The sequence below is a fragment of the Tamandua tetradactyla genome, chromosome 18, assembly GCF_023851605.1.
Source record: "Tamandua tetradactyla isolate mTamTet1 chromosome 18, mTamTet1.pri, whole genome shotgun sequence".
Taxonomy (NCBI): Eukaryota; Metazoa; Chordata; class Mammalia; order Pilosa; family Myrmecophagidae; genus Tamandua; species Tamandua tetradactyla.
In genome coordinates, this window is record NC_135344.1 from 65,532,804 (window position 1) to 65,549,103 (window position 16,300).

Here is a 16,300-nt window from a genome sequence, read left to right on the forward strand (position 1 = left end):
AAAGGGAGAGGACAGTCCAGCTGTAGGGAAAGAGCAGGAGCAAAAGAACATAGGTAGAAATTAGCACAGCAGGTTCTCAGGAAAGTGGGGGGAAAAAATTCAAGGCACCCAGCCAGGAAAGAAGGGACTGGTGAGGAATAGGAAATAAACCTGGTTGGATGGAAGGGGAAAAGAATTGAAAATTCAATATGCCATGACATAGCTTTTTAAGGACATATCAAATCCTATTGCCTAATTCTTTAGCTAACTTTGTTCAACCTTGCTAACCTTTCAAAAGTCCAAAATAGAATGAAATATGGTCTATAGTAAGTAGCTACACCTGAAGTAAATGCCCAAAACAGGAAAAAAAAAAAAACTGTATGAGTCCTGTGAGATAGCATGAATCATACTGCATCAACAAGAATATTCCCTCTAGTGTATTTTAAGTGTCCCAAGATGGATGATTTATATAAACAAAAAGCACAGACTTTAACCAGACGTCTCCAAACACACACACGCACATGCCCTTTTAGAAAAATAAATGTGCAATACTACTTCCTAAGATATGGCATGTTCGCTCTTTCATGTATGTGGAAAATTCCATCTATCAGTCCTTCTGCTTATTTCTATGACTTTTATTAACAAAGCGTCCAAATAAATTTTCTGCAGCCTCAACCTGAATATTTATTTTTTTTCTCAGGATTTTTATTGTCGCATATGTTTCTCTTAGTTGCTATAATCTAGGAGGTGATTTTTATTTTACATTTCTATAACTTGAACCTTATCCTGGCAAATTCTATCTACATAGCATATATCATGGATAATGCTATGGAAAATCCCTAGTTAAGTACACATGTGGTTTGTTGCAGACTCATGACCACAGAGGACTGTGGGCATAATTACTGCTTTTCAGACATTATTAGGTCAAGAACTTGATGCCACAGTAGAGAGACCTTCCACCAGCATTTGGAAAGATATGTAGATGATTGGACCTTGGACAGGTCAGCTATTAACTTGACACAATTGGAACCCCAAAGCATGCGTACATGGCAAAGCAAGGAATTGCCATTTGGGGTAGTAGATGGACCCTAAGTATTGAGCCTACTGCTATAAAAGGCAATGAACCCATTATCCCCCAGCTCCTCCAACCCAAACACTGAACTTTGAGCCCAATTCTTTGAAGAACTGGAGGAGTAGTGAGGACCTGTATCCATTTATTTGCTTGACTCCTTCTTTGCACTGCTTGTATGCCAATTTGGTAGTACACCCATAGGGATGGAAGTTAAGCCTGATCTGAGTTATAATTCTCACCAGTCTTCAAAACTGGACTAGAATATGTGTTCTGTCATAACAAGTTCTGCTGATCTTAAGATTGTTTGCTATTTTTTGTAATTAAATAGTTATTAGGCACCTGCTACATACCAAACAAATGGGCTAGACAACAGGAAACCCAAAAATGAATAAGAAATAAACAGCCCCTGCTTTAAAGGAACTTGGAGTCTATTAGAAAAGATGTACAAATAAACAAAGTGTGTTTCATGATAATCTGCATTTGAGTCCACTGAGAATTCAGAAGGGCACTTCACCCAACCAGTTGGGTGGCCAGAGGCATGTGGGAAAGAACAGTGAAGATGTGACACGTGTACCAACCTTCAGTATGGATGGCCAGAAGAAACGGGGATGAAAGATATTGTGGAGAGAAAAGCAAAAACTGAGGGAAGGAGGCAATAAACAGAGGTGTGTGTGTGTGCAAGGAATCATAAGCAGTTTGTTCCATGAGCCTCAAAATGTCAGGCAGAGATGCAGAAGATGAAGCCTTTATATGGTCCATGATGATCTTTGAGCTTTATCCCCACAGGTGATGACATATCACTGAAGGATTTATGTAGCTGAGTAACATAGTCATAGGTTTGTCACCAACTGGACAATGAATCACCTGGGAAGAAAAAGTCAGACACTTGTAGTTAGACATTGGTAAAGAAGAAAGGAAGGTCTGTGGATAGGCTTCTGTGCTACCTTGATCTCCTTTCCAAAAGAGTCCATTTCTTTCTCTGTGAGCAGTGATGGGATTAATCTGTACCTTAAGAGTTGTAAGGCTGTTCATAAATACATTTGTGGCTGATGCAGCAAAGATTATAATGAAATCTAAAGTTCTATTATAATTCTGGGAGCATATTCTAGACGCATTAAGTGAAAGGAACTCTGACCAGTGGCCCTCATACAATGGTGAGCTATAAATTGCTACTGAAAGAGAAATCATAATGTTAATACAGTATTCATTAAATGTCAGAATCTCCACAACAATTACTAATAGCGTCCATGGCCCACCTGGTCCTGGTATCTCAACAGAACAATCCCTAGAGGAGTTCTTTAAGCTGAGGACCAAAAGTAGGTCCAAAGTATTCATTGGGAATGACTAAACCCACTCCCACAAACAAAAAATAATAACACAAATATAAATAATAAGCGATGGGGTTCTGAAATCAACTTTAACGTCCTCTTACTACACGGACAGACACACTTAGCTAGTGTGGCTAAGAACACAGCCTCTATTCAGGTTCACCTGAGTCTCGTTTCCCAGCTGGCCCCAGATTTGCTGACTCTTTACTGTGCAACATTGCCCTACTGACTGTCGCTATTTCCTTTCAGTAGGATCAGCTTTGATATAAGCACATTTGATAATTTATTGTTTACCCATTGATTTCTTCCAAGGTTCTGTTTCATTCTAATATCCTTTGAAAAAATGTTTGCAGCCTGTTTTGCTTGTTAATTCTTGGGATAACTTCCATCTGCCTCCTGGTCTAGGCAGCTCCAACAGGAACTTCATGTGCTACTGCTCTGCATTCCAACAGCTGTCCTCTCTCTAGGTCACTGGCCCCGAGAAGAAGGTTTATCTGTTCCCTTTGGTATTGGGGCTCCATGGCATTGGGGATCCGTGGTATCAGGACTCTATGGTATTGGGGCTCCAGCTGTAAACAGACCTCTGATGCGCATGTCCATGACATTTTCTGCCTTAAGCATTCCTCTCCAAGAGTAAAAACTCAGACACTACTCCATCATATTTACTATACTCAGTTTTCTCAACTTTCTCCTCAATATGACATATTTGAGGAGCATTATACATATATGCTTTTAAAAGGTATCACAAAGAAATCCAGATTTTAGAAACCCTCCCCAGCTATTCCAGGCAAAGGGACACAGTTCAAGTAGCTGTGTAGTTTTGGGCCAGTTGCTTTACTTCCATAATCCTTGGCTTCTCTCTCTATATATATATATATAGAGAGAAATAGTTACAGTTTCTGTATGCTGGACCTTGGGACCCTGTGCGATATGCCTCAGTGTCTAAGCTCTCAGTCAAGGAATAAATTTGGTGCTTAACAATTAAGCACATTTTACTCCACATTTTCACCATTCTTGACCAGAAATTTAAAAGACAGGATTTTCTTTCTGCCCTGGTAAAATGCTCAGGTGGGACCATTATCTTCACTTGATTTGAGTGGCAAGAAAGGAAAGGGTACCTACACTACAAAGCCAAGTCAAGAAGCCCTGTTCTCTCAACTTCACAGTGCATTGAAAATGATCAAGCTTCCAACCAATTTGGGGGGCATTTTTGGCTCTCCATGAGTTGCAAAAACATATTTGTAAGTGTTTCTGAACAACCTCTCACTCCAGACTTGGAAATTTTGGCAAGAATGCTACCAGTTCTGACATTAGCATCTCACAGCCTCTGTTAGTGAAAAAGAATACATCTTATTATGGGATTCTGGCCTTGTCTTGCTACAAACTTTCTCCATGACACTGATATTTAATCACACTCTGGTTCTCAGTTTCTAGCTTCTATAAAGGGACCTGACTAACCTTTTGCCTGATGATGCTGTGGTGCCAATTAATACATGCAGAAATACTTTGTAAAACATATTACTTTCCATTGTAGTATCCACGTTACTGCAAGTAGTAGAAATAAACTGCTAGCTTGGAGAAGGGATGTGTAAAACAGGTATGATGACTGATAGGCTGAAGACCAAGGCTGAGGGTGAGCTCTTCTACCCACTCCCGGCTTTGGTCTTTTTTCAAAGACAGACACACAAATGCACTCTCTCTGACTCTTACAGAGAGATCTAAATTGTTCTGAGATAGAGCATGGGGTTTTGCTTTTGTAAACATTTTCCTTGTTAGATCAGAGTCATATAGTGATGGAAGAAATTCCAGCATCCATCTAACTCATCTAACTGCCCCATTTTGCTAAGAAAGAAGCCAAGGGTAATGGAAGTAAAGCAACTGGCCCAAAATTACACAGCTACTTCGTGGCATAGGTATAAGCAGAATCCAAGAGTCTGCATTCCTCGGCCAGTGCTTTCTGCACTACACTTCACTGTCTTCCTCTCGCATCATTCCTGCAATCACTTTGAAAGAGATAACAGAAGGAAATAATAAATTCATTTATCATGTTGCTTTATGAGCCAATTTTCAGTTGCATGTCCATTTATACATTCAGCACGTGAGAACGGTTTTTTGAGTTATATGTAACAGAAAGCTAATATATTTCTTTGATTATTTCTAGCTCTCAAGTCCTTGGAAAGACACTATAATTCTCTCTCTTTTTAGAATTTAGGGGGAAAAATGTGAGTTCTGTTTGTAACCATTTTTGTGTTTCTTTAAAGAAAGTCGGAGAACACTTTAACAAAAGCCCAGCTGAAATTGGGTTTGCTGTAGAAGAAAAGGATGAAAAATCTTATTTGTGAACACCTACTCTTGGGAATATTGGCTTAGAAAAGTATTAAAACAAGGTTTTCAGAAACTCCTCTTTGTGTTGGAAATTCCAGCAGAGCACAGATAAAAACAGGTGCTGACCCAGCTGTGCTATGGGTCTAATGGGCTGATGTTTGCACCTGGGGCAGCAAAAGCACATACAGTTATTAATCTCCATGGTTTTCTTTCTTTTGGCAGTGAAAGGGTTGGATTTCTCTTCTCTTTATATACTTGTAAACAAAAGAGGATTTAAGCCTTAAACCTAAACAGTTACTATATGTTTAATAATTCAATTCACTAATTAGAACACCAGGAACCATCCTCATTTAGAATTTATTAAATGCCTTAAACATATAAAAAAAAAACCAACTTTCTTTTAGAATTAACATCTGCCAAGCTCCCAAATGCATCAACAATTATAACTCAGTGCAATTCTAGTAATAAACAGCTATTACTGTTATCCCCCATTTCGTATATGAGCAAAGTCAGAGCACCAAGTGACGCTCCCAAGATCACATAGCTGCAAGTGAAAGTAGAGCAGGGATTCCAACTTGTGTCTTAGCGTTCCAAATCCCGTGCTCTTTTGATGGGTGGCTGTCCTTATTTGTCAGCTGCCCTAATGTTGGTGATTAAATCACAGGGCTGATGGCACTCCATCTCACCAGATTATGTCTAATCCGAATTAGAAATAGGTTGGGAAAGCAGCAAATACTCTTCTTGCCACAATCTGGTAACTTTCACTTCTCAGTACGTGGATATGAAGAACTCCAACATTTTGTTCCTTAAACTACAAGGCCATTACTTCCCATGGAACACAAGCCCTGCAGGTGTTAGGTATAGAGAGGCTTTGTGATCAGGCTTCTTCCCTGCAGAACTATTCTGGTTTTTCAGCGTGCTAATATGCACTATGGTTCTCCTCAAAAGAGTATAATGTGAAGTATTTTCCAAATAAGCTTCACCACAGAACCCGTATTACAGAGTATCTAGATAGATTCCTATCTAGATAGGCAGTTAGATGAGTTAGATGGATGCTGGAATTTCTTCCATCACTATATGACTCTGATCTAACAAGGAAAACGTTTACAAAAGCAAAACCCCATGCTCTATCTCAGAACAATTTAGATCTCTCTGTAAGAGTCAGAGAGAGTGCATTTGTGTGTCTGTCTAGATACTAAGGATGCTCTCTGGGAGCCACTGTCCTGGCCAATCCTTGCAACTCAGAAAGTTCAGGAAAATGTGTGCTAGGGGGCATCTCTCAAAGCTTGAGGACACACTGCCTAGGAGAGTTGGTAGTTCCCACTCTCAAAATTTGATAGAGAAGGAAAATAAAAATAGTCTCAGAAGCAGCTCAGAACAAATTTATGAATGGCATATTTATCACAGGTTACTAAGGGAAACTAGGAGTGGTACCCCCCTAACTTGCCAGGCAGATGTCAGAGTTGTCACTTAGCCCATTTTCATCCTGTCCCTCGTGCCACTCTCTGAGACAGTGTTGCAGGCTTCGTGACCCAGGCCTGACCCAGGATGACAGCTCTTGTATTCTTAGCTCACATTTACTTCAGATGGCCCCCAAGCTCTGTATTCATTCTTGCTGCTAATGAGGTAAGCTCAAGGCTTGAAAATAATTGTGTTTAAATTTAGACTTATCTACATTTAGCATGTCTCTCCAGGTCTCAATGTCTTCTTTTGAACTAATAGTTATTATTACTTCCCCATTTTCCTTCAGTGATGAGTAAAATTAGAAAGTAACAAAACTTTTATAAGAAATAGTTTGAAATGCCCCTTTTATATGCTGAGATGAAATGCATAGATAATTTATCTTTGCAAGAAATACTTTGTAATGTCCCCTTTATATCCTGAGATGAGCCTCATAGATAATTTATCACTTGTCTAGCCACACATAATCATTTTTTTATAAAATTAATATAATATCCTAATTTACGGGTTGAATTGTGTCCTCCAAAAAGATTAAAAGAAGAAAAAAAAAGCCCTAACCTCTGGTCCCATGAACGTGACTTTATGCGGAAATAGGGTCTTTGGAGATGTGATTAGCTCAACTGAGGCCACTGGATGAAGGCGGCCCTCATCCAGTATGACCAGGATCCTTATAAGAAGAGGAAATTTGAGCACAGACACAGGCACAGTTATGTGTTGGCTGAGTCAGAGATTGGCTTGATGCTGCCACTAGGCCAAGGACGCTAGTGGTTGCACCCAAAGCACCAGAAATCAGAAAGAGGCAAAGAAGGAAGGTCTAGAGGAAACATGGTCCCTGCAGTGCCTTGATTTCAGACTCCTAACCTCTGGAACTGTAAGACGAGAAATTCCTGTTGTTTCAATCCACCCAGTCTGTGATACTTCGTTCCAGCAGCCCGAGGAAACTAAGACACCAATCACACTGTAAAGGAGAAATGATAATAATTAAAAGTGAGATTCAATCAACTTCAACACACAAGTACTCAAGTTCGCAGTATTTTGGAATGTGGAGAATTCCTGATTTATGCCCACAAAATATAATAGCCCCCCCCACCACCTTCACAATGACAGCTAAGAACACATCTGCTCCTTTCAACAATGCCGCTAAAGAATCGATTTCTCTCCTTTCTAGAATCAGTGTACTAAAGAATTTTAATCAGAGAGGAGATATGTCTGATATATTTAAGAGATCACTTTGGTTAGTGCATGGAGAATGACCCAGAGAGGTCAAGAGTGGAAGCAGCAAGGCCAGTCAGAAGGCCAGTGCAATGAGTCAAGCAAGAGATGCTGCATTCATGCTCATGACAAGCCAATCTCCAGGCACTCACTCTTCCCCCTGTGTGCAAAGGCCTACCAAACATCTCTCTTTAAATATGCTGGTGATATGTGAAATTATTTCAATCCCCAAATTAAATTTTAGCATCCCTTGCCCATACTCCTACAGCATTCAAGCATCTCTAACTTTACCACTGCATCAATCTTATACATTTTTTTCTGGGCATCTCTTGAACTTTTGCCTTGTCTTATATCCAATCCAAACCTTGTTCTTCCATCTGGATATAATGCAGCTTCTTAGCTAACCCAACATTGTATATCTGCAAGGGTCAGAACACTTTAAGCAACTTCTGGAACAACCTCACTTAAATACAAATATCTACACATCCTTCCTTTCCTGATAAGCACTGCTTACCCTGGATCCTTTACAGAGCCATGATGTAGTCAAGGAACCCACAAACTCAAATCACTGGTAAGGTTTCATAACCACATAAGTTAATTATCCAATGAGATGCCATCCCCATGACTCTTCTCCTCTGCCTACCATCTTGTACAGTTTCTTGCTGCATCTGACTACTGAGACTTACTCACCCACCCCCAGTATTTTGAAATAGCAAGAAGAACATTTATTCTCCCTTCTTATATTTTATATATATATATATACATATATATAATTGTATAAAAAGTACATTCTCAAAATAAATTCATTTCAAATGTTAAAAGAAAGCTCCAAAATGATGGCATAAAGGAAGTTCAAAATGAAAATCTTCAGCTTTTTTTTTCTTAAGATTATCTATGGCCTTTCTAACCCACCTGATCATTCTACTGTGGCACATTAAATTTTGTACAGAGGAGCAGTACAGTGTAACTGTGAAGCAGTGATTATTTGGAGCCAGATTATCTGGGTTCAAATCTAAGAAACACCATTTACTGCCTATAAGAATTTAGGCAAGTTAATTAAAATCACTGTGTCTTATATTGTAAGTGTAGTTAACAAAGCTAAGTGTGAGTGTGGTTGAAAAAGGAAGATTAGAGTCATGTATGGCACCAGAAAGAAAGCTAAAGGATAAAAACTGAAACTATATAAACTTAGCGAAACCTGGAGTGGATCACGACAGTGGTCAATTGTGCAAATATAAGAAAGATTTTGCATGAACTACAGCAAATGTATGTCACTATTACAAGGTGTTAATAATGGGAAAGTATATGGGAAAACATATAATTAATGAAAACTAAGGTCCACAATTAACGCTAACATTGTAATATTCTTTCATTAATTGCAACAAAGGCCCTATACCAAAACTAAATGTCAATAATAGGGGGATATTTTTTCTTTCTTTTTTGTTAGAAATGGAAATATCCTAATATAGAGTGTCATGGTGAAATTATAACTATGCAATTATACTAGAAACCATTGATTGTACACTTAGGATAGATTATAAGGTGTTGGAATAAAACTGTGTAAAATCACTGTGTCTTGGTCTCCTGAACTGTAAAATGGGGGTTATAATAGTATCTACTTCATAGCAGTGTTCATGAAGAACACTTAGAATGTTTTTGACACATAGTAAGCACTTAGCAAATTTTAGTTGCTATCATTTTAGCAAGAGTTTACCCCGAAATTAGCATATTTTCATGTAGACAGATGGACACAGATATGGATATGGATATGGATATGGATATGGATACGGATACAAATTCAGATATAGATACAGAAATAACATTGTGTTCTAACAGACTTTTTTCTTCAATGAGGATATGAAGCTATCAGGTACATAGAACATGTATAATACCACTAGAAAAAAAATTAAAAGCTAGGAATATGTCCAAATCCTATGACATAATCCTAGCTTATAATTTTTTTTAGTGGTATTATACATGTTCTATGTTCTGGATTAACTTCATATCTTAGCAACTTCAATGAAGGTCCAAAAGCAGCCAGGTTCCACTCGTTACTTAGAATTGAAGGTTTGTGAATTCACAACATTTCCATCTATCAGATGGAGAGCAGACTTGGTTCTGTTCCCCATATGGATTTGTCTTAAACTCTATTCAGGTGGCTAAAAGTTTCTGAAAGTAGTGCTGACTCACTTTCCCCAGCCTGGAAAAAGGCCTTATTTTTCGGAGATAAGAGGCTCCCTTGAAGACCCTAAGGTGAGTAGGATGTTAGCCCTGTTTCTTCCCAAAAGGATTCCAGCAGAGGTGGAAGGATAGCATCGTCTGCCAATTTTCTGCCAAAAAGACCTCTGGAAAGAGAGATCTGAGCTCCACAGGGTCAAGGGAGAGAAGTTCTGCTTGAAAACTCTGATTTTCAAGAACAGCATGACCAATTCCCCCAAAACCAGAGCTACCCTCAAGGCAAAACTCACTTCAACATGCAGTGAGTTTTCCCTTGACCATCAGCTCAATCTTCTGCCCCACATGGGGTTTCTCCTTGTCACAGTTTTCCAAGGAAACAGAACCAACAGGATGTGTGTGTGTGTATGTGTGTGTGTGTGCGTGTGTGTGTGTGCACGCGTGTGTGTTAAAAGATTTATTTTAAGGACATGGCTCACAAGATTGTGGGGGCTGACAAGTTTAATTCTGGACAGGTTGGCAGGCTGGAAATGCTAATGTTGAAGTCCTGAGTAGGAATTTCCTCTTATAAAGATGTCAGTCATATTGGATTAAGGACCCAAATTACTCCAGTATGACCTCATTTTAACAAGTCTAATTCTATCTGTAGTGACTCTATTTCCAAATAAGGCCACATTTGAGATGCTAGGGCTTATGCCTTCAACATATCTTTTTGGGGAAAACAGTTCAATCATAGCAACTTCTACAAATTCCTGCAGAAATGGTTTCCAAATTGCTAGTGTTGGCGTTTCATTAATGCCTAATTGAGCAGAATATTAGAAACTGTAAATATGTTTCAGGTCTGGAGCTGCTTCCTATATCTTCCTACGCATGTACTGCATCAATACTGAATGAATGAATGAAGTTGGTTTGGTTGAAAAATGCTTAACAAACTAGAAAAATTCCCTACATCTCCATGAAGCTTAATAAAATGTTTTATGTGTTTGTCTCTGGTAAACCAAACCATTGTAAATGTTTTTAATTCATCCATCCAATATTTAATACCTGTCCTTCAAGGGAGGGATGAGATTGAAGATCTCCCTAGGAGGAGTCCTGGTCGTGGAGAGTCTCGTACACCTTTTATGAAGTCTTGTATGAAGGAGCAGGAGCTTATCTTTATAGGTTGTAAAGTCATTAAGGGATTTTTTTGCTATGATGTCAAGTGTCCAGTTTTGTTTTACAGCCAAATCACCCTGATTTGTGGAAGACGGTTTTGATGGGGCAACACAAGAAGCAGGGAGGCAGTTAGGTGCAGGATACCTGGAGAGAAATGATGAGGACTGGAACTTCGGCAATTATTCTGCAGAAGTGGGAAAAGATACAAGATACAAAAATAGGTGCAACATAGTGACTGATTATTGGAGGAATTAGTAAAGGAGTGACAGAATTGAAGAATGACTCTCAGGCTTCCAGTTTGGATGACTAGGTAGGGGAATTTTAGGAAAGTATGATGGGCTTCCCTTCTGATAAGAACCCCGGGTTTTTCTTATGCTTCTTTCATAAAACCCTTCATACTGGAAATGATACATGTGTCTCTTCTACCAGCCTATAATCTGTCTGAGGTTCCATACTGTGGAATTTATAGCTATCTCTATCACCTAGTACAAACTCTGTCACATGAGAGAGGTTTGAGATATATCCCTTGAATCAAAACAGACATATTGATTTGAGGTGACTCTTGTCCATCTAGGCATATGATCATTTGAAAGAAAAAAATAAAAGCCTCTTCAATCTCTTCTAGCTCTGAGCCTACCCAAATCATCTTAAGGAGTAAAAAAAACACACTGTTTTCCCTGTCATTCCCTTCAGAAATATAAATTCCACAATCCCTCTAACTTAACATTTCCATGAGAAAGTAGATCTCACTGTCAAGAAAGTGTTCCTAAAATATGAATATGGTGCAAATTCATTGTGTCCCCATTAAAATCATAATCCTATTTCATGAAATATATGTAAATTATATATTTTAAGCTGTGTTTTCATAGGAATTGTTCTAGTTTGCTAGCTGCTGGAATGCAATATACCAGAAATGGAATGGCTTTTTAAAAACGGGAATTTAATAAGTTGCTAGTTTACAGTTCTAAGGCCATGGAAATGTCCCAATTAAGTCAAGTCGGTAAAAATGTCCAAATCAAGACATCAACAAGAGGTTCCCTTCACTTAGGAAAGGCCCATGAAGTTCAGGGTTTCTCTCACAACTGCAAAGTCATGTGGTAAACATGGCACCATCTGCTAGCTTTCTCTCCAGGTCTCTTGCTTTGTGAAGCTCCCCCAGGGGCATTTTCTTTCTTTTTCTCCAAAGGTCTCTGGCTGCGTGGGCTCTCCTCATGGCTCTCCTCATTCTATCATGGCTCTGCTCTCTCAGAATCTCAAGCATTTTCCAAAATGCGTCCTCTTTTAAAGGATTCCAGTAAACTAATCAAGACCCACCTGGAATGGGTGGAGTCATATCTCCCTATAATCCAAGTGAATACCCACAACTGGGCAAGTCACCTCTCCGTGGAGATAATCTAAGTAAGTTTCCAGCCCACAGTAGTGAATAGGGATTAAAAGAAGCTGCCTCCATAAAATTGTATTAGAATTAAGCATGGCCTTTCTAGGGTGCATACATCCTTTCAAACTGGCACAGGAATCAAGAATGAGTTTTTAAAAACATGCCTCCCTGAATAAAAAGTGAAAGCTGATACTCAAGTACCAAGCTGTCAACAACATACACAAAACTGCATTTTCCTTAAGAACAAGTTCATGAAAGCATGGCAGTAACATGGTCTTTGAAATGCTAGCACTTTTGATTTAATATTTTTCAAGGTAATAGGAAATACTGTCATTTTTGTTCTTTTCTGTGAGGTAAAGCACCAAAGACTAGGCCAATATAAATCTAACATCAACGTAAGTTTAATATACAGACCCTTAATAACTTTTCTTTCTTGTGGATTAATAGAATTTTTGTCAGTCAGGGTCCCAACAGGAAACATAAAGCATTGCTATGGAGGAATCACAACAGATAGGAGAGTCGCCTAGGGTTGGTAGTAGCCTGTATCAGAATGAATGAGTGGTAACTGTGGTTCCTGGAATCTGGAAGGAGAGAGACAAGTAGAGAAAGATTTCTTGGGACAAGTAGATATTTCTGTTGAGGGACACTGGGTCCAACTAATAGGAACGAACCCAGGGAAATAAATAACTTGTCAGCACTCTCTTCCCTCCCTCTGATTTTTATGAGGCCAACCCACTAGCCAAACCCAACTGAAGACAAAGGTAATGGGAGTCCATTGACATCATACATACATGTCAGTCTCCTGGAGGCAGAGAACAAGATGGAGAAAAGTAGAAGGTGGGTCAAATAGAAGTTATCATCTCAAAATTACTAAAATGAGCTTTTCTGCCTAGGAAAGACCTTGTCCATTTGCCAGTGTCCAAAATGTTTTTCATCACTTTCTATTGCAGAGGAAATATTTTTCCTAGATTTATATTTAAATTTCTAAGTATACAGCTATCAATAAACCCTGTGTTCACATGGCATAGCAGCAGAAAATCTGAAAAATAAGTGCAACTCTAGAACATTAGAGAAGCAAGTTCAGAGAAAGTTCAGATGAAGTGAAACACCCAATAAAATAGTAAACAAACATTTTAGGAATTATGCCCTAAAAAATTCTTTAGAATTCTTTAAAATTTTTAGAAATTCTCTAGAATTTCTTTAAAATTTAGGATGTTTCATGATTTTTGTTGTGTCTGTGCAAACACACACACACTCCCAAAGCATCTTTCTTTTATCTCGTTTTGGAAATTTCAAATCTGCCTATCAGTGGAACTGTACTTCAGCAACTTCTTTTATTAAGCGCTTAAACATTTCCTCAAAAGGAAATATATCTGAAACTTAGCCTTATGAAACTTATTTCAGCAATGGCAAAGCTAAGCCCACTTATAATTATGCCTATGAGTCACCCCCAGAGAACTTCTTTTGTTGCTCAGATGTGGACTTTCTCTTTAAGCCAACTCTGCAAATAAATTCTCTATCCTCCCCCCACCCCCAATGTGGGACATGACTCCCAGGGGTATAAGTCTCCCTGGCAATGCGGGACATGACTCCCACAGATAAGCCTGATCCTGGCACGGTGGGATTGAGAATGCCTTCTCGACCAAAAGCAGGAAAAAAAAAGAAACAAAACAAAGTTTCAATAGCTAAGAGATTTCAAATAGAGTCAAGATGTCATTCTGGAAGTTACTCTCATGCTAGCTTCAGCCAGATAATATAAATTGCCATGGTATACCAAGCCCCCACCAATAGTATTCCTAAAAACCCTAAAGAATACCCTTGGCTCCATGTAATACTCTATAAAAGTTTTTCTTAATAAGTTTATTTTTTCAGAAACTTAAGGCCTTCAGATTGTTTCTATGCCAGATGAGCCCTGAAACCCAGAAATACCAGTCTCTCCCAAGAACATCAAACAGTTTCATTCCTTTACACCATAAGGTCAACACCCCTTTCCAAGACAAACAAGTTAAATGGTCATTGCCTAGATAACCTTGAAGATTGGGAAAATGATCAAATGAGTGGAAGAAAGTGTAACAGAAATTAGGATTTAGGAAATGATTGTAACTCATTACATGGATGTTTCTTTTTAGTTTCTAGTGTATTGGAATAGCTAGAAGAAAATACCTGAACTTGTTTAACTGTCATCAAGCAACCTTGATCTTTGATAATGATTGTATAACTATATAGCTTTTATCATGTGACTGTAAAAGCCTTGTGATGGTTAGTCCCTTTATCTAGTATATGGGTAAAAGAGAAATAACATAAAGACATGAATGAAAACAAAACAAAATAAAAACAAAAGTTACTGTATCAACCTGAAAAAGTACCATTTTTGCTATTGATTTCTACCTCTTGCCAAAATACAAATTTTTTTCGTGTCTTATATGTCCATCTATCACAATATGTCCAAAGATGTTGGATTTCCATCCAGTATTTTCTCAAATTGCTTGGCATGTTTAGTATAGAGAGTGGCACTTACTATACAATTAATGCTGATAAAAATGGTAATAGATAGTCATTGCTCTTGTTTGTTACCTTTCTTTTCATAATAAAGCATATTTTTTCAAGGCATGGGCCAGGATTCAGAAATGTACTCTTAAGTGCAAGATTAGGATCAGAGTACTGTCTTACAATATGTACTGTCATGAATGTAAAACGAAACAGAAAGAAGGAAGGAAGGAAAGAAACAAAGAAGGAAACAATGATAGATGGATGGATGGATGGATGGATGGATGGATGGATGGATGGATGGTTGGATGGATGGATGGTTGGATGGATGGATGGATGGGTAGATGGGTGGATGGATGGATGGATTGAACCTGAGTTCTCCTGATACATATTTTAAAGTTTGGGGCAAACGCATTAAAACCCAATGGACCACAGAAATTCTGGGTAAAGCTAGACTAGCAAGGCCTCTAAGATTAACCCCCAAATACAGTTTTATATATATTCATTTATTTATTAGGGTATTACATCCTGTCTCCTTTCGACAAGAAATTAAATGCTTCGTTGTCATTTGCACCTCATTTATTCTATCCTTCCTTAGATTAGAAACTGACAGCTTAAATCACGTTCTTCCAAAGGAAGAAAACCACAGTCGGGCCAGGTTTTATTTAAGAACTTAAATTTCATTCACTCTGGTGAAGTTGACTGAAGGGGCTGCCAGCAGGACAGGGATCACAGCCCTGCCTCCCGTGGTGAACAAGATCTATAAGCTGAGCCTCTAGTTTTCCACTCAGACACTCGTTTTACAGTGTCAACTTACAGAATTTTCAAGAGCAAAATTTCAGTAAGTAAAACACGAAGGTCACAAACTGGTTTACAATATAACTAGTCTGAAGATAGGAAATATAAGAAATGCAGGTTCATGGCATAACTTTTTCTTAAATTCTAGACAAACAGTTTACAGGAAAAAAATTGTCTGTTATGCTGAAACTGATACCTTTAATGCTCTTCAGAATGAGAGTGGTATTGGTTAAACTCATATTTGAAATGAAAAGTTTGAAATGCTCATATCATTCACTATTTTATGAGACTTTCATAATCAACCTATTTTTATACTCATATTCTTCATCATAACTGTCCTGTTTAAAATATGCCAATTCTCTTACTAAGGGCTGCGCTGCCAAAGTTTATTTTAATTGGTTTGTTTAATTGGTTGATATCTCTGCTGCACTAATCATTAAATATGTTGACTATCACCTAGCTGTAAGTACTGGCACGGTACTTATAAAACAAAAGGATAAAATAAAAAGAGGACTTTTATCAACCTCGTTTATTATTAAACCTCTTTTATTATTAAAGGTTTATATTAAATGCTGGAGTTCCATTTCCATTTAGAGAGTAGAAATTCATAAAAGAGTGCTGCTCCTGACACAACAAAAAGCATCAGATGTTCTATTTAAAGCCATCAAAGAACAATGGGTCCAGAGAAGTCAAAATTCCATAGCGGAACAAGTCCTTTCAAGGTGAGTAAAGACTGGCCACTGCTTTCATACTGAGAATACGTCTTATCTGGAGATATGTACAGACAGAGTACCTGGTCCACCATCAGCATTTTTTTTTTGGTGGAATAATGAGAAAATCAAACAATACTTTAATGACTGTGTAAACCAGAGAGATGGTATAAAACAAAGAAAAGTCCCAAATATAATGCTGGTCTCAATAATTCAACAA

At 38.2% G+C, this 16,300-nt stretch overlaps 1 protein-coding gene across 1 annotated transcript in view; it reads right to left on the reverse strand.

Moving 5' to 3' along the window:
- Window positions 1–1,560: 1,560 nt before the first annotated feature.
- METTL4 (methyltransferase 4, N6-adenosine) overlaps window positions 1,561–16,300 on the reverse strand; it is a 159,120-nt gene continuing 144,380 nt past the window's right edge. Inside the window, exon 9 of the mRNA XM_077135870.1 lies at window positions 1,561–1,915. Coding sequence (XP_076991985.1) covers window positions 1,893–1,915 — 23 coding nt within the window. The 3' untranslated portion in view covers window positions 1,561–1,892. The remainder of the gene's footprint in view (window positions 1,916–16,300) is intronic.